Here is a 23924-nt window from a genome sequence, read left to right on the forward strand (position 1 = left end):
CCTCCAGGTGCCATATACATGCTGGGTGTTCATGTGAGCTTGTTTACATGGGGACATCCAGGAATTTTAATCTGAATTAACTAAAGGTGTGTATTTGAAGTGGATTAGTTAAACCACATTAAACCCTTGTGTGAACCCCCCAATTCAGAAGTTAAACAAACAAAACCAAATTAACCCCCTTTAATTCTGAAGTGAATTAAAATACTGAATGAAGGCCACTTTAATTCTGAATTAAAAGCATCCAAATAGTGGTTTAATGTGGGCTAACTAACCCACTTCAAGTTCATTCCTTTAGTTAATTTGGGTTAATTTTCCTCACTTCCCTCGTACGGACAACCAGGAGGTGTTACCCTTTCTTCTTTCTGTAGAGATGACTGAAGATGAGCAGTTCGCACTGGCTCTAAAAATGAGTGAGCAGGAAGCCAGACAAGTGAACTGCCAGGAAGAGGAAGAAGAGGAGCTCCTGAGGAAGGCCATTGCTGAGAGCCTCAATGTAAGTGAGCCTTTGTGAAGAGGCTTTCAGAAATGTTGCTTCATATCATCATCTCCCCCCACCCCCCGTTGCCTGACGTGCAGGACAGGCATCTTGGGGGGCCTGGCTAGCTCAGTGGCCTGTTGGGAGGGCTGTAGCGGTCTGGGGGACTTGTAAAGCACATGGGGACTAATCTCAGGTGTTCCTTGTGTTGTAGTGCTCGGTGTCGAGTTCTTTCTGGCCGTGCAGCACCGCGCCTGCGTATGCCCTGCATTCTGCGCTCTGGGGGATGGCAGAGCATGCGTGGCCAATGTCCTTGCCATTTTTTCTTTTTTAATAAAGAACGTATCTTTTGGAAAGCAAATCTCTTGTTTTTCAGAGCTGCCAGCCTTCGGATTCCCCGGCACCACATCCTGCACAGGCAGCGTGCATGCCAGCGGAGAGCCACCCAGCTGAGCGAGGGAAGTCGGGTATCCCTGGAGCTGAGCCACCTTGCCCCGACTCCCCGCGTTCGGAGTGCAGCTCCCACTCATGGAGCCCAGCAGCTGACGGCACTGGACAGACAGATGTCACCAAGAGCCCTCTGGTAGTGCTGAGTAGGTTAAGCCAGGACATAGTTGAAAGCTCACTAGTATCCAGCATCATCATATCTCCAGGGAAGAGCTGGCCTTTAACAAGGACAAATGAACAGCCATCCTCACCAGCAAGGTGCAGTCCCAGCGCCACGTCACCCAGCACTCCTGGTGAAAACCTGGGCTCCCTGACTCCCACCTTTGCCCGGAACACTCCAGGCGCTCGGCGACTGATGTCTCGGAGACTGTTTTCAGGGTCATGTGGCACTTCAAAAGCAGTGGGTGGGGAACAAGACAAGCAGCCTCTGGCCGGCACTGGAAGTTCTGCAGGAGAGCCTGCTGCTGCTGGCTCAGCAGTGCTCCGGAAGAACAGGGCCTTGGAGCCCTCCGGCTCTCCAAGGAAGAGCTGTGGAAGAGGATGGCCGGCGTGTGCACCACAACCTGGGCCCAGCGGGCAAGGCACTGTCCGTGCTGAGCACGGGCAGTGGAGCGAGGTGTCTGAGAAAGCACCCGAGTTTTGTGCACTTAACATGGCCGATGAAAAGTGCAAGCAGGAAGATGCTAGAGACACAGTGCGCTATTACTGGGGTATTCCATTCTGCCCCAAAGGGCTGGATCCAAATGAGTACACCCGAGTCATCTTGTGCCAGCTGGAGGTGTACCAGAAGAGCCTGAAGCAGGCTCAGAGGCAGCTCTTGCAGAAGAAGGAGTTTGGTGAGCCAGTTGTGCCCTGCTCTTCTCCCCTGAGCCAGAATGAGCAGGGGAAAGGGGAGCAAATAAACAGGGAAAATGGAGTTCCTGACGATACGGAAGATGGAGACTCAGAAGGCAGGAAGGAGCCTGAGAGTGTATCCTGGCTTCTCTCCACAAAGAACAGGGAGGCAGAGCAGAATCCGGGGCAGACCTTCGAGGAGGAAAAGAACTCTACATCTGAGGATGAGCCAACCACCAGCTATTGCCAGGTACCGGAGTCAGTGGCAGTAGTGTGTATTGTACAGATAGGGTGAGCAGGGGGTGATAATGCTCTTGACTTCTGTTTAGGGTCCAGCCTGTGCAACAGACCAGACACCAGCAAAGGTCAGTGCCTTTTGTTTCTAATATTTGTGCACCTGCTGCTTCCTTCCCCTCCTCATCCGGCTCAGTCCAAAGAGGGGAGAGGCCCATCTGCTGCTGCCTTCAGCTCCCAGACTACACCGAGCACCCCAGGCGCTCCCCCATGTACAGCAGCGTGCCAGGCAGCATTTCAGCTGCAGAACAGCACCCGCTCTTTGCAGAGCTTTATCCCAGTCTGCACAAGGCTCTCAGGATAGAGAGCGGCTGAGAGCAAAGCGTAGCGCAGTCACAGGCAGGGCTGGCAAAGTGCTTTCAGCACCACCAGCATGTGAATGGGGCCCGGTGACCTGTCTAGGACCTTTGCCACCGCAGCTAGGTAGCAGGCAGAAGCTTTCCAGGCAAAACCATGCTGAGGCCATGCCCATTTCCTCTTGCACTTCCAGGCAGGTCTGTGGTTGGGGCACCTGTGCTGTTGTACTTACCGTTTTCTCTCAGTTCTTTCTACTGCAGCCCACACGCTGAACTGCTCCACGGTTGTGTGCGCACTGCTTGCCCAAGCGTTTTCTGTCCTTGATTGGGAGTTTGCAGTGTTGTCTGCCTGGCCTTCGTTGTTCTGCCTGATGGACACTAGATGTCAGCATTCGTCTCTTTTCAGGCCTCCGGAGGTAGTGCTGAAGGCAGCTTTCTGGCATTACTAAGTTTCTGATGGCTAGTCAGATGAAGTATTTATTATTGCTGTATTTTAGGGTTGTGTCAGCCTTTTTCAGCCCTCATTTTTCATAATGACTTCACTGCCAGATCATTGTATAACTGTATCTTCTCTGGGACTGAAGCCTCAGCTCTTGTTCCTATTTTCAAGTGTATTTCATCATTTACCCCAGTTGATAGGAAGATACTTGCCTTGTTTTGTGATAGCTGTCTTGTGATATTGAGCACTCTCCGGAAAAGCGCCATGTCTGCGTTTTCTGTAGGAAGTAAAAGTGCAGTGCAGTCCATGCTCAACCTTTGCTTCTTTTTTTCTTGGGCTTGGATTTAGAGTCTGTATTTAAACAAGATATAAAGGTGACCTGCAGAGGGAAAAAATTGGACTTGTGCCCTTCTTTGCTTCTTTATGATGGATACAAAAGACCTGAGAGGTTTGTGTCACAAGCATTTTTTTTCTCCTTGTCTTTTCCATTAGAAATTCAGGTCTTGTTTACCTGGGAAGACTCTGTGGTGACTGGAGAATAATGAAATGACAGGGTCACAAGAGACTGGAAACTGAAGCAATTGAGAGAGGAAGGATGTTTAAAACGTTGGGGTTTTTGTTAATACGTATTTAACTCTAGTGCCTAATGAACTCTTGGAAAACAAGATGTCTTAGTTAGACATGCAAGGCAAGAGCTCACAATTCACATCTTTTGAACCCCCAAGGAGTTCTCCAGCAAAACCAGAAGAGCGGATTTGACACTTCTGATATTTCTAAGGGAGAAAAGCCTGAAAATTTTTCTATAAAACCCAAAGCAAAAAACCCTCCAGGTCTTTATCTGTCACAAAGAAGCACAAAAAAGAGCATGCGGTTAATTCCTTTCTGGTCCCCTTTCCCATTACAACCGAAGAGCACAGCCCCCTCCCCGTTCACCTCCAGCTGTGTACCTTGAGCCATTGTAGGTGATCTGCAGCCAGGTTCGGTTCTTAACCGCGGTGTCACCTCACCTGCTCAGAGTAGGCTGCCAGTGACCTGCTGGTGCCCGAGGGCTTCAGTAAGTGCAGTGGAGCTGACAACAATGGTGGGAAATTCTAGACCAAAATTCCTGGTGTCGTCACAGCCTGGAAGTTGGGGTGACCAGACGTCCTGATATTTGAGGCTTTGTCTTATATAGGCAGCTACCCTTCTTTCCCCTCCAAAAAAAAAAAGTGTCCTGATTTTTCACACTTGCTATCTGGTCACCCTACCCGGAGGTTCCCTCTCTCGGCCAGGCTGCTCTCTGGGGTCGGTGTGTATTGCTGGTGGGCTTGCTGGGGAAGCTGCTGGATTGTCCCACCACACCCACTAGTTGGAGTGCTCACGGCCAGTTCCTCTGTGATCAACCCTTCTCCCCTGGCGGCAAGCCAATGCAATGAGGCTGCTGTTACAGACAGGCTTGTGGGAGCCCTTCTGTACACCTACCCGTTACCCAGACTGGGCCAGGTACCACTCGTGTGTGTTAATTACATTACAGTTCCCTTGGTTGTCCACAAATGGTCAATGAGCCTCATTACATTTGGCTAATCAGTGTTCTCCAAAAAAAAAAAGCTCACCATTTTCAGGCTCTGACTGACAAATTTCAGCGCGAATGGAATATTTATTTATTTATCATCAGCATTATTTCCTTTTCAGGCCTCCCACGCGCTATTTGCAGAGGATGTGCCTGAAGATGGGGAACCAATGCAGATTACACAGAGGTGAGGAGGAGGAGGGGTATTTCAGAGCCTGGGTCCTGGATGCACAGTTCTGCCCCCACGACCTGGATTCCTGTTCCCCTCCCACGGCAGCCCGACATGCTATTGCTGTGGAGTGCTCTGGGCATGCGGTGAGCATTTGCAGTGCCTGGCAATGTTTGGAGCAGTAAAGGCTAGCTGTGCTTGCTGCTGTTCCATATCGCTAGAAGTACATGGTGTCGGCGAGAGGGAGATCAGAGATAACAGGGAGAGCAGAACTCTCGTTGTTCGATAGCACCCCAAAACGTGCGAGGTGCCCGACACTGCAGCTAAGAGGACGTGATCTTTGCCCTGGGCACCCACAGTCTAATCCGGCATGATGTAAGAACGCAATAGGATGTGGCTGGGGCAGTAAGGATGAGATACGGCAGTAAGATCGTGTTGTCTCTCCAGGAAGGCAAGTATGCAGCATGGTAGAATAGTTTATTAAAAATACATATTAAAAGAAGAGGAAAGAACGGAGAAGAAGGTAAAGAGACAGTGCCACCCGTCTGCCACAGATGGAAAGCTGCACTCCAGGAAAGCCAAGCCAGGCTTCAGTAGGTGGCAGGAATGGGCCATGGCAACATGATTTTCCTGAGATTTTGCCCCTCCCTCTTTCTTTGGTAGAAGCAGGTTCTGAAAGGGCCCTGGGAGAGATGGCTTCTGCCGTGTCCCGCGGTAGGACTAGCAGACATTGGATGGGCGGTTGGCAGGTGTTAGTGGCAGAAGGGATAAGCTGGGAGTGGCAGGCAGATGGGGAGGACTTGGGGAGCAATTTACTAGGGAGGTCTCAATATTTGCAGTACTTGCAAGCCCAGCTGTGGGAAGCTGCTTGATTCTCCTATTGCTTTCCCAGGTTTTATAATTAAAAACATTTTGGCGTAAAGCGGCTGCCTTTTCTCTGCCTGCTCTGCACTCTCGGCTGACTCTTACTGATAGAGCAGTGTTTGGGCTGAACATCTGACATTAAGGGCAGGGCTGGGAATACTACGTGGTTGCTCACCTCTGGCCCTGGGGAGCAAGGGCACCTATGCTGCTGGCTTCTGCAGAACGTAAGAGTATTTAAAAAATGCAAAAAGTTTGTAGCCCTTATGGTTGTGAAGAAAACTTTCAAGTGTGAACTGATGCAGTGCTGGCCTCTGCTCCTGCTCAGAGCTTTCCCAGGTAGGGGAGGGGGTGAAATAAATCAAACTCTGGTAAGTTTCATGCCTTCTAAAATGTGCTGGGGGAGTATGCCCTGTTAGGCTACACCAGTCATGTCAGTTTCAATCTGTTACTGCCTGAGACCTGGTGCTGAGGCTGATCCCCTGAAAAAGGCTGACCAAAGGATCCTTCCCTCCCTTCTGAGCAGCAGGAGGTCCGGCCGTTGTGACACGAAGGAAGAGGCAGCTCTGGCCTTCCAGTTGCCAGAGGGGGACAGGCGGGTGTAACATTTCAGGTACCAGGAGACAGAGCCTGTGTCAGAAGGTGGAGCTCCCTAGCAGGGTCCAGGAGAAGCACCCTGGTAAGAGCAGCTGGGCTGGATGCTAGCTTCCCAACAGAAGACTTTCCAGAGGGCTCCTGATTCGCCCTTTGTGTCCAGATTTATTTGTCTGTTGGATCTTTTAACACTGAGCAGGAGTGACCAGGGTGCAGCCGACATGCCAAAATGTGACCCAGTGAGCTCTCTAACGCAACTGATGGCTGGCCTCATGGGGACCGAGATTGGCCACTGCATGCTGTGACCTCACATGTCAGCAAACCGCCCAGCTGTATTCAGATAACCGTGGCTGCAGTCCTCTCAGTTTTGTGCACATCAAGTGAGCCATCTGGCTGCTGGCAATTTGCCACTGCAGCCCCCTGTCGGGCAATGTTTGGGCATCCTGGTCAGCCAGTGTCGGGGCAGATGCAGGAGAAACACTGCTCTGGGTTGCTTCGGAGGGGGTTGGAATGCCTGTGGAAGACGCATTAGCAGAAGTCACTCAGCCGTTGGTGCCCCCACTCTGTTTTATTTGTTGCAGGCTTAGTGCGGAGTGCAGCAGATTGGAATGTGAAGAAATGAGTAGATGCTTCGTTACTAAGAGACAGGTGGTGTAGCAAGCAATGTGGTTTGACTTTAAATTGATTAGCCCATTTTATAAATGTCATAGCAAGTTGTTTTGTGAGAGTCCTTTTGAAGTGAGCCCTGGTGTTACACACCCAGTAAACCATGCTCAGCTCGGGCTCATAACAAATGTTTTGAGATGGTTTATTTGGAAAGAGAAGTCACTTGAGGTTTCCTTTCAGAATTCAGTTATTTATCATAAATCAGTGGTGCCTCTCTAAGGCATGTGGTAGAGTTTAATAAATCTTCTATTTGTCAGTGTGGGGATTCATGTTTTTAAAGAATGTTCTTGCATACTTGATCAGACTCATCAGAAAGCCATGCAGAGCACTCATGACAGACTTACTCAGCAATGTCTTCCTGTTTCCTAAAGAGATTGCACTCCATCGAGAAAATGGAGGAAGTGGAAGGTCAAACAGAGGAGCCATGCCTGGTTAAACACTGCACAAAAGATCCACCAAGCTAACATTGGCAGGACTTTGCTGTGGGGAAGCTTTGAGCTGTATCACATTCCTACTGTGTTAGAAAGCCATGTGCAGTGATAAAAAGAAAAATTAGCTGCAAGGATGGGAAGAAAAAGGAGTACAGTGTCAAGCAAACCTCCTCCTCTTTTGTCTCCAATGAGTTCCTTGATATAGGCAGGGGCTACCTGCAGAACTCCTAGGACTGAGAACAGAAAGAATCAAAGGCGTCTTTTAGTTCTGAGCAGATATTTTTACTCCTGTCGCACGACACAATGACCCTCCACATCCTTTTATCAGGGGCGTCTAGAAAAGAGAAGTTCCTTTCAGTGAGTTGCTTGGGATGGCATTTTAAACCTGTATGTTTGTCAGTTCTCCCAGTCCTTTCTGGGTGTCAGAGAGCGACTAGTTGAAGATCCTCGAGTCTGTGTCTAACGCAGCTGCATGCTGTGACATTGGTTGATTTGATTTGATGTGTCTGTGTGTTTGTTTTGATAGCATTTCTGCCTTGACCCCACTCGGCAGTAAGAGAAGCCCAGACATTGCCACAGAAAGCCCTGCTGAAGAAGAGATCACCGTTTGCCCTGGTAAGAGCCTATTGAAATGTACTGAGCTTTGCACGGGGCAGGAGACGCCACCTGCTCTGTAAAACCCCCATTCTTCTCTCAAAAAGGGGAGTCCAACATTTTTCTCTCTGTTTTTATTCATTGAGAAAAAACTAGATTTCTCCCCCCAGCTGGGTTTTGACAGAGCTGAAATTTCATGTGTCTGTTTCACTTCCTTTCTTGGTTGTGCAAACTCCGTTTGCCCCTTGATTTAAAGCAGAACTTCCATACCAAGAAAATTTCAAATCTATCCGTCTTACACACGGGATACTAAGGAGCTAGCTGACGCTCTCTCAGAACTGTTAGCGCATGTGCTGGGCAGCTCATGGCGGATGGAGGAGGTCCCAGAGAACTGGAGAAGGCAGACATGGCACTTGTCTTTAAAAGAGGGAATGAAGAGGGGGTGGGGAATTATAGACCCGTCAGCCTAACTTCAGTCATTGAGAAGATTCTGGAACAAGCTATTAACAATCCACTTTGGAGCACCTAGAGGAGAACAGGTTACACGGAATAGCCAGCATGGATTTGTCAAGAGCAAAATCATGCCAAACCAATCTAATTTCCTCCTTTGACAGGAATACTGACTAGTGGAGAGGGAGGGGCACTAGATGTGATATACCTAGATTTTTAGTAAGGCTTTTGAATGAAGTCCCACATGACGTTCTCATTAAAAAAACTAGGGAAATGTGGTCTGGATTAAATTACTATAACGTGGGTACACAACTGGTTGAAAGACCATATGCAAAGAGTAGTTATTAATGGTTTGCTGTCAAAGTGGGAGGGTGCATCCAGTTGGAATCACATAGAGGTCTGCCCTGGGTCCCGTACTATTGAATATTTTCATTAATTACTTGGATAATGGAGTGGAGATTAGGCTCGTAAAATTTGCAGTTGACATCAAACTGGGAGGGTTTGCAAACACTTTGGAGGACAGGATTAGAATTCAAAACAACTTTGACAAATTGGAGAATTGGTCTGAAATCAACAAGATGAAAATTCAGTAAAGAGAAGTGCTAGGAAGGAAAAAATCAAACACGCGGCTACAAAATGGAGAATGAGTTGGCAGTACTGCTGTAAAGAATCTGGGGTTACAGTGGATCACAAACTGATTGAGAATCAACGATTTGATGCAGTTGTGAAAAATTCTAATCTGATTCTGGGGTGTATGAACAGAAATGTGGTGAGTAAGGCACAGGAGTAATCGTTTTGCTCTGCTCAGCACTAGTGGGGCCTCAGCAGGAGTACCGTGCTCAGTTCTGGGTGCCGCACTTCAGGAAAGATACGGATCGATTGCAGAGAGTCCAGAGGAAAGTAACAAAAGTGATAAAAATGTAAAAATCCTGATCTATGAGGAAAGGTTTAAAAACAGGGTAAGTTTAGTCTTGGAAAAAGAAGACTGAGAGGGGGCCTGATAACAATCTTCAAATCTGTGAAGGGCTGTTATAAAGAGGACGGGGATCAATTGTTCTCCATTTCCACTGAAGGTAGGACAAGAAGTGATGGGCTCAATCTGCAGCAAAGGGGATTGAGGTTAGATATTAGGGAAACCTTCCAACTCTAAGGGGAGTTAAGCTATGAACCAAGCTTCCAAGGCAGGCTGTGGAATACCCATCATAGTTTTAAGAACAGGTTGGGCAAACCCCTGCCAGGGCTGGGCTAGGTTTAGTTGGTCCTGCCCCAGTGCAGGGGGTTGGGTTAGGTTACCTCTCGAGATCCCTTCCAGCCTGACATCTCTAAGATTCTATAAATTATGACAAGCATGGAGGTAAAAGGAATTTCCATCTCACATTTAATTAGCAAACTTGATTGGAAGTGAATTGTTTGCTTTCTCCAGGACCGTCTCTCCTATTCGATCCTGCACCGAGTTCCCCATTCTGGCTCTTTGCTATGAAATCTGTGGTAGGAACAGTTCTCATTCATTGCAGAGTTTAGAGAGGCTCCTGCAGCTGGCGGGTTGTGTGTTTTGTTGACACTGAAAACCTGGGATGGCAGATCAGGGTCAGGAGAGGAGGGTGACCGTGTGACAAAGACTGCAACCATGGGAGAGCTCTGTTCTCGCACTGTTCACCGGCAGACCCACTGCACATGCTCCGTGGGTCCCAGTTAGTCCCACTGGCCGATAAGCGGTAAAGCTGCTGCAGCTTTGTCCTTGCCTCCCTGTGCTGTGACTTGTAGCCTCTCCTCCAGCTGTGCTGTGACCCACGGTCTGCTCACGTTTGTGACCAATCGAAGAAACGTTTCGAAACGTGAAAAGGCTGTAAAGCGAACGGGATAGCGAAGGATGGCGTTGGGGCCTGCAAGCCCGTGCTGACATGGCATCCTTCTGTTTCAGAGACCCAGCCAAGCCCATCAGAAGCTATTGAGCCAGAGAGAGAAGAGCTCTGTTCAGCCAGCGAAGATGCACCTATGCAGGTAAGGGAACCCCTGAAGGGGAAAAGCCAGTGAGGCATCCCATTTGCAGACCATGGCTACATTAGTGAGCGCTACAGCAGCGTAGCGAAGCTGCCATGGCTGTGCTGCTGGAAGCCCCACGGAAGGGGTTTCTGTCGCTGTAGGAACGCCAGCTCCATGAGCAGCACGAGGTGAGACTGTGGAAGCATTCTGCCATCAGCCTCCCCGCGTCTGCACCGGAGCTTAGGGCAGCATAGCTACAGCACTCGAGTGTGGCTTAGTCACACCTTCGCTATGTTGATGTAGATTGTAAGTGTAGACCAGGCCCCGGTCCCTCTGTTAGACTCAGCTGCTGTGGAAATCCTCATGCTCCACCAGGAACTCTAGTGGATTCCCTGAGGGCAGAGGACGGTGTGTACCTCTGACACTAGGGCCCTAACGACCCTCCGTGATTCCCCCAATTAACAGCTGCCCAACGACTGCCTGGAGCTCCCTTTGGAGCACCTTGATCAGTTGAAGTGGTCACTGCCGATCCATTTGATGGCTACCCAGCCACACCCATGGTTGTGCTACAGGATGGCAGCCATCTGTTTGCCAGTTGCGTGCCCTAAGGATAGAGGGAAGGGGCCAAAGTGTCTCAGTGATGCAGGGGGATACCGGAAGCTTTGGAAAGGTCCTGCTGGGTATCTGTGACTCCATGCGATGACTGAACTTCCACTTGGTGAATCTCAGTGTGAGGATGTGACTCAGACAAAGCTGTTGACCCTCAGGGCATGTTGCAAAGCCTGCTGGCTGTCCCCAGGCTTTCTCGGAGGGGGTGAGTGGGGAGGTTTGATTTCGATGGGTTAGATTGAGCCTGAGATCCCGGACCCACTGTGGCGCCCAAAGATGAGCGTAGCAGAGAGCCTGGGGACAGCACAGCTTTTATGCCGGGCAGAGCCGGCCGCATGGTGGAAATAAGTGCTGCCTCCCCACTGCTGTGTTAGCACCCTGTGCCGCTGTCACAGCAATGACAGCCGACTTCAGCTCCTGCTACTATAAGAACTTCTTGTGTGTGTTAATTTACCAAGCAAAATCAGAGGGGTTCCCAAGTCCTGCTCCGATAGAGACGTGAGTACAGGGAACTCTTGAGCGCTCTTGAGAAGAGGATTCATTTGTGAAAAACAAATTCAGGGATTCTGCAGCGTGACAGGGTGTCTGTCACTGCGATGCCTCCTTGTCACGGGCCTCTTAACAAACCAGCATCTGTGCTCTCCTGCTGCAAGTTGACCTAGCCCTGGTCGACTTCCGTCTGTAGTGCAGACATGCCCTCATTTAGATAGTGCAGCAGGGGGAGCCAGCCACCACTGTGCGTGAACAGCAGTTCTCAGACAGCCGTGGCCATTCACACTTTGCTGTTTTAAGAGGGGATAATGGCCAAACACTGGGCTTGTCCCTTATGATGTATAGGTAGCGCCCATGGGTCTCGTGCTTCCATGTAGACAGCTCGTGGGCATGATCTCCGTGACAGCGCATCCAGCAATAGAGTGCGGGTACACTTCCTAGGCATTGCTTTACAGAGCTAACATTGGCAATGGGCCCAAGGCTGGGCTTTCAGCCTTCAGCCACTTGTCGCATGGGTTGGTCGTTAGTGTCAGGCGAGCTGTGTAACAGGCAGACCGCCTTCTCCCAATAAGTGTCAGGGCCCGAGCCTGCCCTTGAACTTGAGACCTCCGGGCCTGTGCCGCTTTGTGCTGGGTGCTTGGGCCCTGCGTCGTGCAGGCTGGTTCTCCCATTCGAGAGTGGGGCTGTCCTGATCTGGCTTAGCAGGCAGGCGGTCGGGCGGTTCCGGTTTCCTAAAGCCGTTCTCGTAAGGCTCGGCACAAGCAGTTCAGGGAAGGGGTGACAGGCTCCGTGATGTGCTGTGTTTACACATGCTAACTGAGTTCTTTACAGCGACAGCTTAAGTGGTGTCTTTGGACACTTGGTATTTGCAAAAGATGTGATCAGTGTGAGTGCTTGTACAGTGGAAAGGAGAAGGAGCCGTGCCGGCTGTTGTCTCGTCACATCTGTCTGTGTTGTCTGATTAGGGTAACACCGACCTGATCTGGGCTTTCCTATTGGGCATGTCTGCATGACACACGAGGTGTAATGGAGCTTAACGAGAGGGAGAAGGGCGTGGCAGTGCCGGTGCAGTAACGGAACAACCCACAGTGGAGCGGAGAAACTCTCACTCCAGCTCTCCCACTTTGGCGTCAGGTTCCTTTGGAAAGATACGGCGCGAGTTGGCTGTCCTTGGTGCTCTGTGCTGAGCGCCCGTCAGCCAGCAGAGCAGGGGCATTTTCTGAGGTGCGTTATTAGATTCAGGCCCAGTCCTGCAAACTCTTACGCACAAAGGAGCTGCACTGAAATCGGTGGGACTCCTGACATAAACACAGGCCAGGGCGTCCAGGGTTAGGCTCTGAATTGGCAATGCAGATTCTTTAACAAGCAACAGCCCGAGTCCTAGGACGCTCCACACAGCAGGAGCTGGGCAGCCAGCCTGCCCCTCGTGACCGTTTCCCTGAACTTGCGCTGTTAGAAGGAAGTCACGTCAGTTCTGCAGCTGATGGTGTGTGTCACAGCAGAGCCCTAGCAGAGCCACGTCTCCAGGATTCTTTTTCTGGAAGTTCCTTCTAGCTAGTTAATATTTAAACAGACCTTTTCCTGGCTGTGGGAAACATTCTTTCTGTCCTCTTCTTAAACGCTCAGGAGCCTCCTAGGTCGGCCAGCTGGCGGTTCCTAGCATTAGTCAGACTGCTGCCTCTCTGATGGGTCTGCTCTTGGTCTCCACCCGCCACGATCTGTAAGAACTGGTTGGGCCGGGGCAGGGGGTCCTGGCCAGGTCTGCGGACGTGTGGCTGGGGACGGCCCATCTGCCCTCTAGTGGTCTCTGCAATGATCACACGCCCAGGTCCCATCACCGAAATACGTGAGTAACATATGGGGAAACTGAGGCTCACACACAGCGCTCAAAGAAAACCCCAGGAATATCTCCACTTCGTCACACCATCTTGCCTTTATCTTTCATCCTTTGCCTCTGTCCCTACTCACATTACCCGGACCGTGTCCTGGAGACAGGAGGAACCTTGCCAGTGCTCTTAGCCCACCAGCGGGAGGGTGGGCGCCTCCCTTCATTCTCTGAGATGTCACGTTCCCAGACGTGCAGCTTGTGCTGGGCTGGGACATGGCGAGGGACTGGCGAGCCTAAGTCACATGTTGAACTCTTGCGTTGCCACCTGAATTTTTCATGCGTCGCATTTCATTTGCTTCCCGGCTTTCTTGGGGTCTCATGTAGGGACACTTTATGTTTTGCCCAGTGATGCATAGTGGCAGCACAGGTGATCCTTGCCTTGAGTGGAATGCCTGGCTCTCCAGAGACGCCTCATCATGATTCAGCAGTACGTTGCCTTTGGAACAGGCATTTGATATTAGCGCTGCAGTGTTCACTCCTGCAGTCAATTAGTAAATGCAGTTACGAGATCTGACTTGTTCAGTGGAAGTGAAGTGTCTGTGGGAGGGTAAGAAGCTGCAAGACAGCCAGGCGTGTTAGGGTTAGCATGAAGAATGAAACAGCAAGTTCTGTTTATCTGATTTCCTGTCCACTTCCTCAGGCTGATGGAGATGAAGAAACTGGGAAAAAAGTATCTGAATGCAGCCCTTCAGCTGATGACAATGTGTCATGCCCACTGTGTGATCAAGGTTTTCCAGCCACTGAGATCGAGCTGCACGCCATGTACTGTAATGGCATCGTGGGAGAGGATGCAAATGAAGATGTTCCAGGTCTGCTAAGCACTTTTTCTTGTACCTTGGCCATGTGTGTGTGCGTGTGAGATTTCCCTCTCCTGCCCCGGCAGCCATGTGCGGTGTGTGCTGTGAGTCTCAGCACAGACTCAGAGAAGATGAGGGTTGGAAGGGACCTCAGATGGTATCTAGTCCAACCCCTGCTCAGAGCGGGAGCAACCCCGACTAAATCATCCCAGCCAGGGCTTGTCAAGCCAGGCCTTCAAAACCTCCCTGGATGGAGATTCCACCACCTCCCTAGGTAACCCATTCCAGTGCTTCACCACCCTCCTAGGGAAAAAGCTTTTCCTAATATCCAACCTAGACCTGCCCCACTGCAATTTGAGACATTGCTCCTTGTTCTGTCACCTGCCACCACTGAGAACAGCCTAGCAATCCACCCCATCCTGCAGATCATTAATGAAGATATTGAACAAAACCGGCCCCAGCACAGATCCCTGTGATCTAGTCAGCTTTCTATCCACTTGTCCATTCATCCAACCTATACTTTTTTAACTTGCTGATAAGAATACTGTGGGAGCTTTGTTAAAGTCAAGATATATCACGTCCACCGCTTTCCCCATATCCACAGAGCCAGTCATCTCTTCATAGAAGGCAATCAGGTTGGTCAGGCATGGCTTGCCCTTGGTGAATCCATGCTGGCTGTTCCTGATCACCTTCCTCTCTTCCAAGTGCCTTAAAATACATTCTTTGAGGACCTGCTCCATGATTTTTCGGGGTCTGAGGCTGAGGTGAGGCTGACCAGTCTGTAGTTCCCTGGATCCTCCTCCTCCTCTTTTTTGAAGATGTTCATTATATTTGCCTTTTTCCAATCATCTGGGACCTCCCCAGTCGCACTCCTGAGCCTTTTGGGTACGAAGAGCACAGCCATGGGCGGTGGGTATAATAGGTTAGGGGAGGCTACCCTGGCACAGATGCTGCTGATCCGCCCGGGACGCCTGGACCATGGTGGCCCCACCTCTTCCCTCCTCCACTCCACCCTCCCTCCCCGCCACATGCCTCCTGTGGCGGGACTCAGCTCCTTTGGGTGGCCTGGGCTCAGGACTTCTCCGGGCGCTGGCTGGGGTTCAGGGCTGTGCCGGCGAGAGCGGGGAGAGGGCGGAGTGGGGAGCGGGGCCTTGGGCAGATGGGGCAGGGCAGGGGGCTAGCCTCCCTGAAGAGGGGTGCACGTGCCACCCATGAGGGTAGCACACACAACAGGTTCTCTAACTCTTTCTTGCTGAGGACCACTGAGAGCAGGTGTGTGAGAGAGACGCTCCTCCCCTCTGCCTGGTTCAGTCTGCCGCCTGCCCAGGGGCTTTCCAGCACTCATCACATGTCCAACTCTTTTAGAATTGCCTTGCAGTCAGTGCGTTACTGAACGGAGTCAGTCCATGTTCCAGCCTTGGCCACCTCCTGCAATCCCTGGATCCAGGGCCCCTCTTGGACCACACCATGCTCCTCTCCTACACCTTTGCAGAAGTGCCAGGCCCACAAAGCCAGTCACCCAGCCCCCTCAGCCAGGATTGTGCGTGTGCTACAGGCTGTGCGCGCTATAATTCCCAGAGCAGAGCAGAGCTCTTAGAAAAACAGCCAGCCTTGATTTCAATATTGCCAGTGATGGAGAATCCAGCCCGACTCTTGGGAAATGGTTTCAGAGGTTAGTTGCCCCCACTGTCAAAATGTTTTGTCTTATTTCCAGTTTGAACACTGGATGGGGTTAGACTTTTCTCTGCTAGAGTTGTAAGTATTTGTTCCCTATGTAGGTACTTCTGGACCATAATGAAGTCACCCCTTAACCTGCTCTTCACGTTAAATAGCTGGAGCTCCTGGAGTCTGTCACTAGGGCAGGTCTCTAACTCTTTAATCATTCTCATGGCTCTTCTCTGAGCTCTGTCCAGTAGACCAACATCCGTCTTGACTTGTGAACTCCAGAACTAGACATGGGATTCCTGCAGCGCCAGACACAGCGTGGAAAATAACCTCTCTGCTCCTACTCAAGATCCCCTGGTTACACATCCCAAGATTGCATTTGCCCTCTTGGCCACGGCGTCACACTGGGCACTCATGTGCTCCCTCCTCCCCCCACCCCGATTCTTTGTCATGCTGCCCAGTGTAGACATGCAGGCGCAGGTGGAGCCCAGGCTCTGGGGCCCTGCTGGGGAGAGGTCCTAGATCCTGGACTCCAGCCTGAGCCTGAACATCTGCCCAACAATTGTTAGCCCTATAAGCTCAAGTCAACTGACCTGAGCCATCTGTGGCTGTGCCGTGGGTCTTTTATTCCAGTGTAGATGTACCTATAGTGTACTGGAGTTCAGAAGCGCTCTGTCTGGGGGTCGGGGTGGGGTGGGTCTCTTTGAGCACTGCTTCCTGGAGGTGCTTTCTTTCTTGAGGTTCTTCTCTGAAAAGCCTCTCTCTAGGGATCAGTCTTAGCCAGCGTGTGTGCGCATAATGGCGCACTCTTGGTCGGCATTTGATTTAGTCGGGGCTGGTCCCGCTGTGAGCAGGGGGTGGGACTAGATGACCTGAGGTCCCCTCCAGCCCGCATTGTCTAGGATTTGAGACCGTAGCTAGCAAGCTGGCTCCGCTGTTTGCCTGCGTCTCTCAGTTCTCCTGTACTCCTGCTGCTCTTGGCACAGTTGGGGGCCGTCCCGCGTGTCTCTGTAGTGCTGGTCCCGAAGATTTTGAAGCGGCCTGCCATGCCAGATGTGCACACTGCTTCTGGAAAAAATAGAACTGATTAACACCTGCACCCGGCGTCCTGAGACAGTGTTAAAGGAATATTAACAGCTGCACCCCCATTGAGAGAGCTGCTCTCACACACTGGCAACACACACACGAGTTGGGGGGGCTCTGAGACTCGGTGCCTCGAGGAGTTAGTAGTGGGGGTCAGAACCTCTCTCAGCTGGGCCACTGGTTCAAATCGGATCCAGCTTAGACAAGAACAAAGAAGTCCCTGCAGCGGCTGCTCGTGGGCTGTGTGTAGCTGGTCTGTCACCCAGCGACAGATATTCACACCGCAGAAAGCACTGTCAGGCTCATTTCTCCAGCATCGGCCTCTCTGCCTAGGCCCCAGGAGCTCCTGGGAGGTTCCCAGGCTGCACATTGGTCGGTGGGTGCAGAAAGGCAGCCACTCGCACTGGTCCCTGGCTGGCCTGCTGTGGCAGCACCAAGGATAAAAGAAAGTGAGGGCTTGCTTCAGGAACCGGGCTGAGCTCAGAATGACAGGGGTTCTCTCTGTTCTGCACAGGCTCTGATCTGTGATGCCTCAGCAAACACTTCAGGTCCATAGCACCTGTGTCACTGATTCAGGCTGTTTGCCTGCTGAGAGCAGCTAGTGCCGGAAGCTCTGATACCAGCCTGTAAAACAGCTCTCCTGCACTTTGTCCCTGGTGCCAGATTGCCCGAGTACTTCAAGCAACATCTGGTTTTGAGCCCCTAGCGGAGCGGGTGGAGGATATCGGAAACACTCCCTGAGGAGCTTAGGCGGTGGCTTGTCGGCAGGAATCTGCTGAGGGGAATTCAACTGAAAGAGACAAACACTTAGAACGTCTCCCTGCAGACGGCTGGCGAGCAGAGCTGCTGGGCTTGCTGAAGAAATAGCAATTGTTGGATCCAGCCATCAGAATGCCAGGCTGGAAAAGGGTGCGGTGCAGTGCAGTCGCCCAGCACTCGGGTGGAGGAAGCCCTTTCCTTCGCCCAGAGAACAGCCGCTCCTGCGGAGTGCTTCCCCCTAGATCTCACAGCACGTGGCAGCGGAGGGTGGGACTCTCCCCCCCCCCCCTCCACACACGGAAGTGACTTGAGATTTGCTGTGTTTGTCCATTATCAGCAGAACCCACCCGGAGTCTGATCCAGCCCTCACCCAATCCAGGGGAAGGGCTCACCAGACCCACCTCTGCCCTGTCCTTGAGCTGGGTAAATGGGGGAGCAGCACAGCAGCTGGCCTTGTATCTCAGGCACTGGGCCAGCTGTGTAACTTCTTTTGTTGGCTGTTGCTCCATTTCACATGGACTTTCCTTAAACTATTGAGCAGAAGCCCCTTCCCAAGGGCCTGGCGGATCCCCTCCTGCGGTGGCCTTCGGTGGGGTTTAGGAAGGGGAGCAGGTTCTTAGGATCCCAGCAGAGCCACTTGCAGGGTTTCCAGAAGGGAGACTCCACCCACCAACATCCCAGTGCTCCTTTTGCCTTCCCCATCACGCATGTCGCTGCTGCCAGGCTGTGCCTGGGGCGGGGGGAGCTTGTAACACATTTCCCAGCCAAGGTGCCTTCCAAGCCCCAGGATGCCGTCCGGAAGGGAGAGGCTGCCTGGCAGATGGGTAACTTTCTGTGTGTTTGTCTCTTAAGTGCTCACTCAGCGACAAATAGGAACAAGGAGTAGAGCTGGCGGAGGCAGAGATGTCCCGACATCCGTAGCCATTGACAAGTAAGTAGGTCTGCTGGCTTCCTGGAGCTTGTTTCTGTACAGCCAGTTCTTTATTCCTGCTTTCTTGGAGTTGGCTGGGCAGCAATGTCTCGGTAATCTGTGTTCTTCTCTTGGTGCCCATCACTGTAGCATCTGAGCCCTCGGTGGTATCCGAGCGCCCTCAGACAAGCCAAAAGGAAATGGGGTCTTTTCAGACGCTGGTTTGCATTTTATTTATTTCAGCCAAGTGGCTGTGCAGTCGCAAAGGGGCTAGTCTGGGGGGGCCAGTTGCTGCTGGTGCCAAGTGGCCAGGCCAGCCAGTTTGTGAGCGGAGAGCTGAGTGCAGCAGCCCTGGGAAAAGGGGAGGGGAGGAGGGGAGGGCTGACAGGGTGGCACCTGGAGTGATAGTCTTAATTCAGTTAGACACTCAGCCTTGCAGGGCTTTGTTTAATCTCTCCCTGTGCAGCCCCACCTCCTCCCACCCACACAGAGCAAAATAAGAGAGGATCTGACAGTAAAATCCCTGCCGTGGAAGTAATTTTGCCATTGCAAGCAGTGGATGGCAACATCACTAATGGAATTAGGCTAATTACAGAGAGGACAGCTTCTGTTTAGACACATTATCTGGGTAATCAGCAATGACTGGAAAGAAAATGGAGGAGAAGTACCCACTGCGTCTCTCCGTGCACGTACTGCAGAGCATAGTGAGCAGAATGGGGCCCAGGAACAGACATCTCTCCTGTTACCCACCGCTCTCCGCCAGGGCCAGGCTAACCCTGCCCGGACAGGCTCTGGGCTGGAAGGCGGGTGAACCCAGAAGGGCAAGAAAGGTGCCAGTACCTGCTCATTGTGTGTGCTGTGAAATAGAGAAAGATGTGCTTTGTTAGTCAGACGAGTTCATCCAGCCCTAGTAACATGGCTCTGTGCTTTAACATGCTCGGTTTGCTTCTCCAGCAAAATGTAACTCCCTTCTGCACCCCCTGAACACTTCATTTCAGCTGTCTGACAGGGTGTTTTATGTCTGAGCCAGTCTGCCGAGCTGATTTCATTACCTTCCCACGGCTGCAGCAGCAGGGGACAGAGAAGCAGACAGGGAAAATGGCTGATCACTCAGTTGTTTTGACTGGCATCAGGCTGGCTTTACTGGCGATCCCACTGAGCCGGTGCAGCTCCACGGACATGCCTCATCGGTGGAAGCGCCTGGGGAAGTAAAAGCGCCGTGCTGGTCGTAAGCAGGAGCGCAGCCGCAGAGTCAATCCTAACGCGCTGCTCTTGCCTGTCCTGCTTGGCAGGTGTGAGAAGTGCTACCTCTGTAAGGCCCTGGTGCCGTTGGCGCAGTATCAGAGGCACGTGGACGGCTGCCTTCAGACAGCCAGCGACGCTCAGGGACACCGGCGGCTGCGCAGTGCCAAAGTGAAGGTGGAGTCCAGCCTCACCGTTCAGAGGCCACAGGTGGGTTTGTTCTGCATCCGTGGGAGTTTGACACAGACGAGGACGCTGGTGGTTGATGATTTTGGACAGGATGCAGCCAAGCGAGCTGCAGTCCCGAGCACTGCAGCGCCTTTCTGCCTGCGTCTCTGCCCCGTTCCCCAGGGGCACTCGCCCCTCCCTCCACAGCGCAAAGCCAGACATCTCCGTGCTGGGCTTCTGCCTCCCTCCCGCTGGCCAGCGCGGTGGGAAGGTGCCATGTGCATTCCTCCGCTCAGCAGCCCGGCCCGCTCTGCCTCACGCCCTGGGTGAAACGCTCCTGCTTCGGGGAGGTGGTGCGCAGACGTGCTGGGCCCAGAGCACGCAGCCTTTGGCTGTCTCGCCGCTCGGCCGCACAGCACAGCCAGGAGATGGTTACAGTGGATGAGACAGCGAAGGCTAAGAGGAGCTGTGCCGTCTGCCAGGCTGGATCCTGCGCTGTCCAGCCCCACACCCTGCCCCTGCCCCTGCCCACAGAGGGGTGCCAAAGGGTTGGGCCAATGGGGCAACGCTTGTCGTGTGGCCCAGCTTCTCTGATTCCGTTTCCTCCGGGGTCCAGCGAGAGGGAGGCAGGGCCCCAGCAGTGCGCGCTGCCTGGCTCAGCCTGGGCACGAGATGCCTTCAGAGCTGCAGGTGCTTTGCTCCGATACCTTGCTTGTACCCAGAGCTCTGAGCGCTTCACGAAGGAGGCAGGCCATCCTGCGCTCTGTTCGACAGCGGAGGAGGCTACGTCACCGCCAGGTCAGGGCCATGTGGCAAGGCAGCGACAGAGCCTACGGTTGCAGCCCTGCTCTCCGGATCGCCACCCCACTGGCCTGTGCCGCCTGCTTGCTGGATACAGCTTCTTGCATCCGTTCTGAGCTGTGGTGATTGGTGCTGGTTCTTCCATTGCTCCCCCGCCGGAGAGTTGCTCTGGGCCTGGCGTGCTGCCATTCACGCTGGGCTGCTGGAGCTCTGCCCTGCGGTGCTCCCTTGGGGCTCATGCCAGTGCCCAGCCTGACCTGGCCGGTTGGCGCCAAACACGGACGAGAGGCTCTCCTGGCGGAGAATTGCGCTGCGCTGCCACTGTCCCTGGGAGAGGCTGGCTGGGCTGGGGGCAGGCTCTGCCAGGCTGTGATGGCGCCGTGTTCTCTTCTTTTGTCCCAGGACGTGGGGCGGAGCGCAGGCCGACTGCTCAGCATGCTGGAGATGGCAGAGTGCACGTCTGCAGGTGGGGAAGCACGCAGCGTCGGGGCCAGCCTCCCAGCGCGGTTAGCCCCTGTGCCAGCGGCTGCCCCGCTGTCAGAAGGCTCCAGGCCCTCGGGGCAGCCGACTGTTGCCCAGCAGTGGGAGGAGCTGCAGCGTGTCTCTGCAGGGCTGTTGCTGAGCTCTGTTAGCATGGGCAGAGCCTGGAACAGGCGGGGCAGGAGCACACGAGTGCGAGGCGCTTGAAGGGGCTCTGAGCCCATCGGTAACAAAGGGTCTCGATGGCCGTCAGCCTGCCCAGATCCCTCCAAGGGACCCTGCTCTCCGGCTGCCCCGGGCCTGCCTCCCCGCCCTGTGCACAGGTGCCATTGGGGCTGGCTGCGCCCCTGCAGTACAGCTTGTGCCCCACATCGCCAGCCCCTCCCACAGACGTGTTCCTGGCCTGGGACAGAGGAGAGCTGGCAGCCGGAGGTGGGGGTGGATTTTCTAGCCAGCCCAGGGCCTGTGGGATAGAGTGGCCAGCCCACCCCATACCGGATGGGGCTCAGAGGGCAGGGGCAGCCTCTGCAGCCCTGCTGCTGACATGGAGTGGGGCGCCGCACCCCTGGCTTCCCCCAGTGTCTGTGAGAAGGGACGGGGCCCTGGTCTCTAGGCATGCTAGTGAGCGGTGTGCAACTGCCTGGCCAGCGAGCCGAGAGCTGGCCCAGCCAGAACCCGGCTCGCTGCCTAGTGCCAGGAACGGCCCAGCTGGGAGTGAGGGCTTGGGAAGCGGCTGTGAAATGCCCCTAGCCCACTTCCCGACATCCTGGTGCACGCTAAGCTCCCCCGTGTGCAGCCCCTGCCCTGCTAGCCGAGTGCTGTCGCTGGGTCTCCCTGCGCCGCCTGCGGGTGCGGTGCAGAGGGCAGCACTCAGCAGTGCCGCTGGCCCCGTGACCGCGAGTGCCGCTGCGTCGTACGTGAGGCTCTGGGGCGTTCTCTCGTTGCAGATGCGGATGCGGGGGCCGTGCTGGGCGCAGGAGGAGACCCCAGGTCAGCTGGTGCTTTCTGGACTGCCCGTTTTCATCTCCCTGCTGGCAGCGCCCCAGTCCTGCAGAGTCACTGTCTGCTGAGCGGCAGTGCCCGGCCCCGGCGTGGCTGCAGCAGAGCCCGCGGAGTGAGCTCCTCTCCCGCAGCTGCTCTGCGCATGGCCAGGAGTCGGGGCTCTGCTTCCGCCGGCTGCCGCACGACTGGGGAGCGACACGGAAGGCCAAGCAGGCCGTAGCCAGGCCTCCGCCTCTGCCTCACTTCAGACTTCACTCACCAGACCTTCGCCACTTCCTTCCTCGACTTGTCTGCTGCAGGAGCCAGGCCCCCGGCACTCCCTGCCTGCCCTCCAGCCGCCCTTAGCGGGGCTTGGGTGGGACACGCTCAGAGCCCCTGCAGCTGGCAGGGGCAGCGCTGCGTGGGCAGGCTCGCAGTTGTCCGAGGACAAGCTGGCTGGAGGCTGGGGCCAGCTGACGAGATGCCTGGGCAGAGGCTCTGCTGCAGAGAAGCCGCTCCCTCCTTCCCACCCTCCCTCCTTTGAGGGCAGGCCGGCGCGGCAGGCAGAGGGGCTGGAGAAGGAGTGTAGCAGGCAGGGGCCGGGTAGGGAAGCCCTGTGAGGAAGAGGGGTCGTTTTCCGCCTTGGCTCAGGGACGCGCAGGTGACAGCTGGTTCTGGGGCTCCTGGAACCAGGTTTGGGGTTCTCCTGGGCTGCTAGACCCTCGGCTCCCCGCCCACTCCTGAGCCCTGGCCATTCAGCTGTGCTGGGACGCGTGGGGACCCTTCTGCTCCAGCCAGATTTTGGGCCTGGAAAGGAAATGGGCGGCGCACCTGTGGTGCGAACGGGTGGCTGGGCCTAGACGCTGTTAAATGCGGGTTCTTGCCTGGGTTGCTGTTTATCTCTTGCTTTCCCCTCCCCGTTTCCATCAGGCACCCCCCACTGGGCGCTGAGAAGGAAGCTGGGTGCAGCCTGGGCTGCGAGCGTGCCCTTCCACACGTGGCGTTCAGGGACTCTCCCATTCCATCGCCTGGGTCCGTTCCGGAAGGCGTGGGCTGCCCGGGAGACTTCCAGCAGCAGGTGGCGGATCGGCTGGCCAGCCGGCAGCAGAACAAAGGCAGCCGGCGGAGGAGGAGGAAATTCTGAGCCGGGGGTGATGGAAAAGGGACCTCGAGGGACCACCAGCGAAGGGGCAGCTGGGCCGTAGCCTCTACGGGCCTTGTCCAGCAAGAGCCCAGGCAGCGCCCGCCTGCGGCCAGGCCCCACCCGTGTGAGCGGTGCTGGCTCACGGCGGAGAGACTCGCCCGCTAGAGACACTGAAATATATTTATGGATGTTTTTATGAAATCGCAGTGACCTGGTGGAGCCTTGGGCGTCCTTTCTTTGGGGCCGGAGGGGGGCGGAGGAGCAGCGGCACGTAGAAATCTTGGTGCCCGGTGCTTCGCTGGGCCCGCCGTCAAAGGCGGTGCATTCTGCAATGCCTGCGTCTTAGCAAGGCCCCGCTTCAGGGGGGTGAGCCCCCCCCGCCTCGCCCCCTCCTTGGGGAGCGTTCCCCACCCACCGGTGCTCCGGGCTGCCGAGTTCCTATGGCTGGCTGCGAGGCCGGCCGTGCTCGGGGGGTGACGCCGGAAACTGCCCGTGAGGCGTTAGCGAGCACGCAGGAGCGAACGGGGCAGCTGGAGGCGAGCAGCGGCCTGGCCATGTGCCCAGGGGGCAAGGGGGTGGGAGTGATTCGGGGCCACGGGCCTCTCTCCGCAGGGAGAGTCCAGCTGAAGTGAGCAGGGCTGTTCTCCTGCCCGCAGGCCGGGAGATCCGGCTTGCGCTGAGTGGCCGGCCCCTGGGCCGCTGCCTGTTGGCCACCGCAGGGCGTCGGGCTCTGCTGTGTGCCAGGCCAGCTGGGGTCTGCCTGGCTCCTCCCCTCCCCACAGACCCACCCCAGGCAGCCGCCCGGCCCGGCCCCCTCACCGGG

The 23924-nt window shown here is 54.4% G+C and overlaps 1 protein-coding gene across 4 annotated transcripts in view; it reads left to right on the forward strand.

Moving 5' to 3' along the window:
• The window catches only part of UIMC1 (ubiquitin interaction motif containing 1), a 49514-nt gene extending 26198 nt beyond the window's left edge, over nt 1-23316 (forward strand). For 3 of the 4 annotated variants that reach the window (XM_067535313.1, XM_067535327.1, XM_067535320.1), the window contains exons 4-15: nt 369-493; nt 852-2006; nt 2086-2121; nt 4457-4521; nt 7582-7670; nt 10021-10100; nt 13712-13880; nt 18228-18306; nt 19578-19737; nt 20899-20962; nt 21924-21966; nt 22888-23316. In XM_067535313.1, the coding sequence (XP_067391414.1) occupies nt 369-493; nt 852-2006; nt 2086-2121; nt 4457-4521; nt 7582-7670; nt 10021-10100; nt 13712-13880; nt 18228-18306; nt 19578-19737; nt 20899-20962; nt 21924-21966; nt 22888-23101 (2279 nt within the window). In that variant the 3' untranslated portion in view covers nt 23102-23316. The remainder of the gene's footprint in view (nt 1-368; nt 494-851; nt 2007-2085; nt 2122-4456; nt 4522-7581; nt 7671-10020; nt 10101-13711; nt 13881-18227; nt 18307-19577; nt 19738-20898; nt 20963-21923; nt 21967-22887) is intronic. The other variant, XM_067535334.1, reaches the window with a different exon arrangement.
• Nucleotides 23317-23924: the final 608 nt, after the last annotated feature.

Source organism: Emydura macquarii, unplaced genomic scaffold (genome assembly GCF_026122565.2).
Source record: "Emydura macquarii macquarii isolate MOO-44397 ecotype Brisbane River unplaced genomic scaffold, CSIRO-AGI_Emac_v2 contig_378, whole genome shotgun sequence".
Taxonomy (NCBI): Eukaryota; Metazoa; Chordata; order Testudines; family Chelidae; genus Emydura; species Emydura macquarii.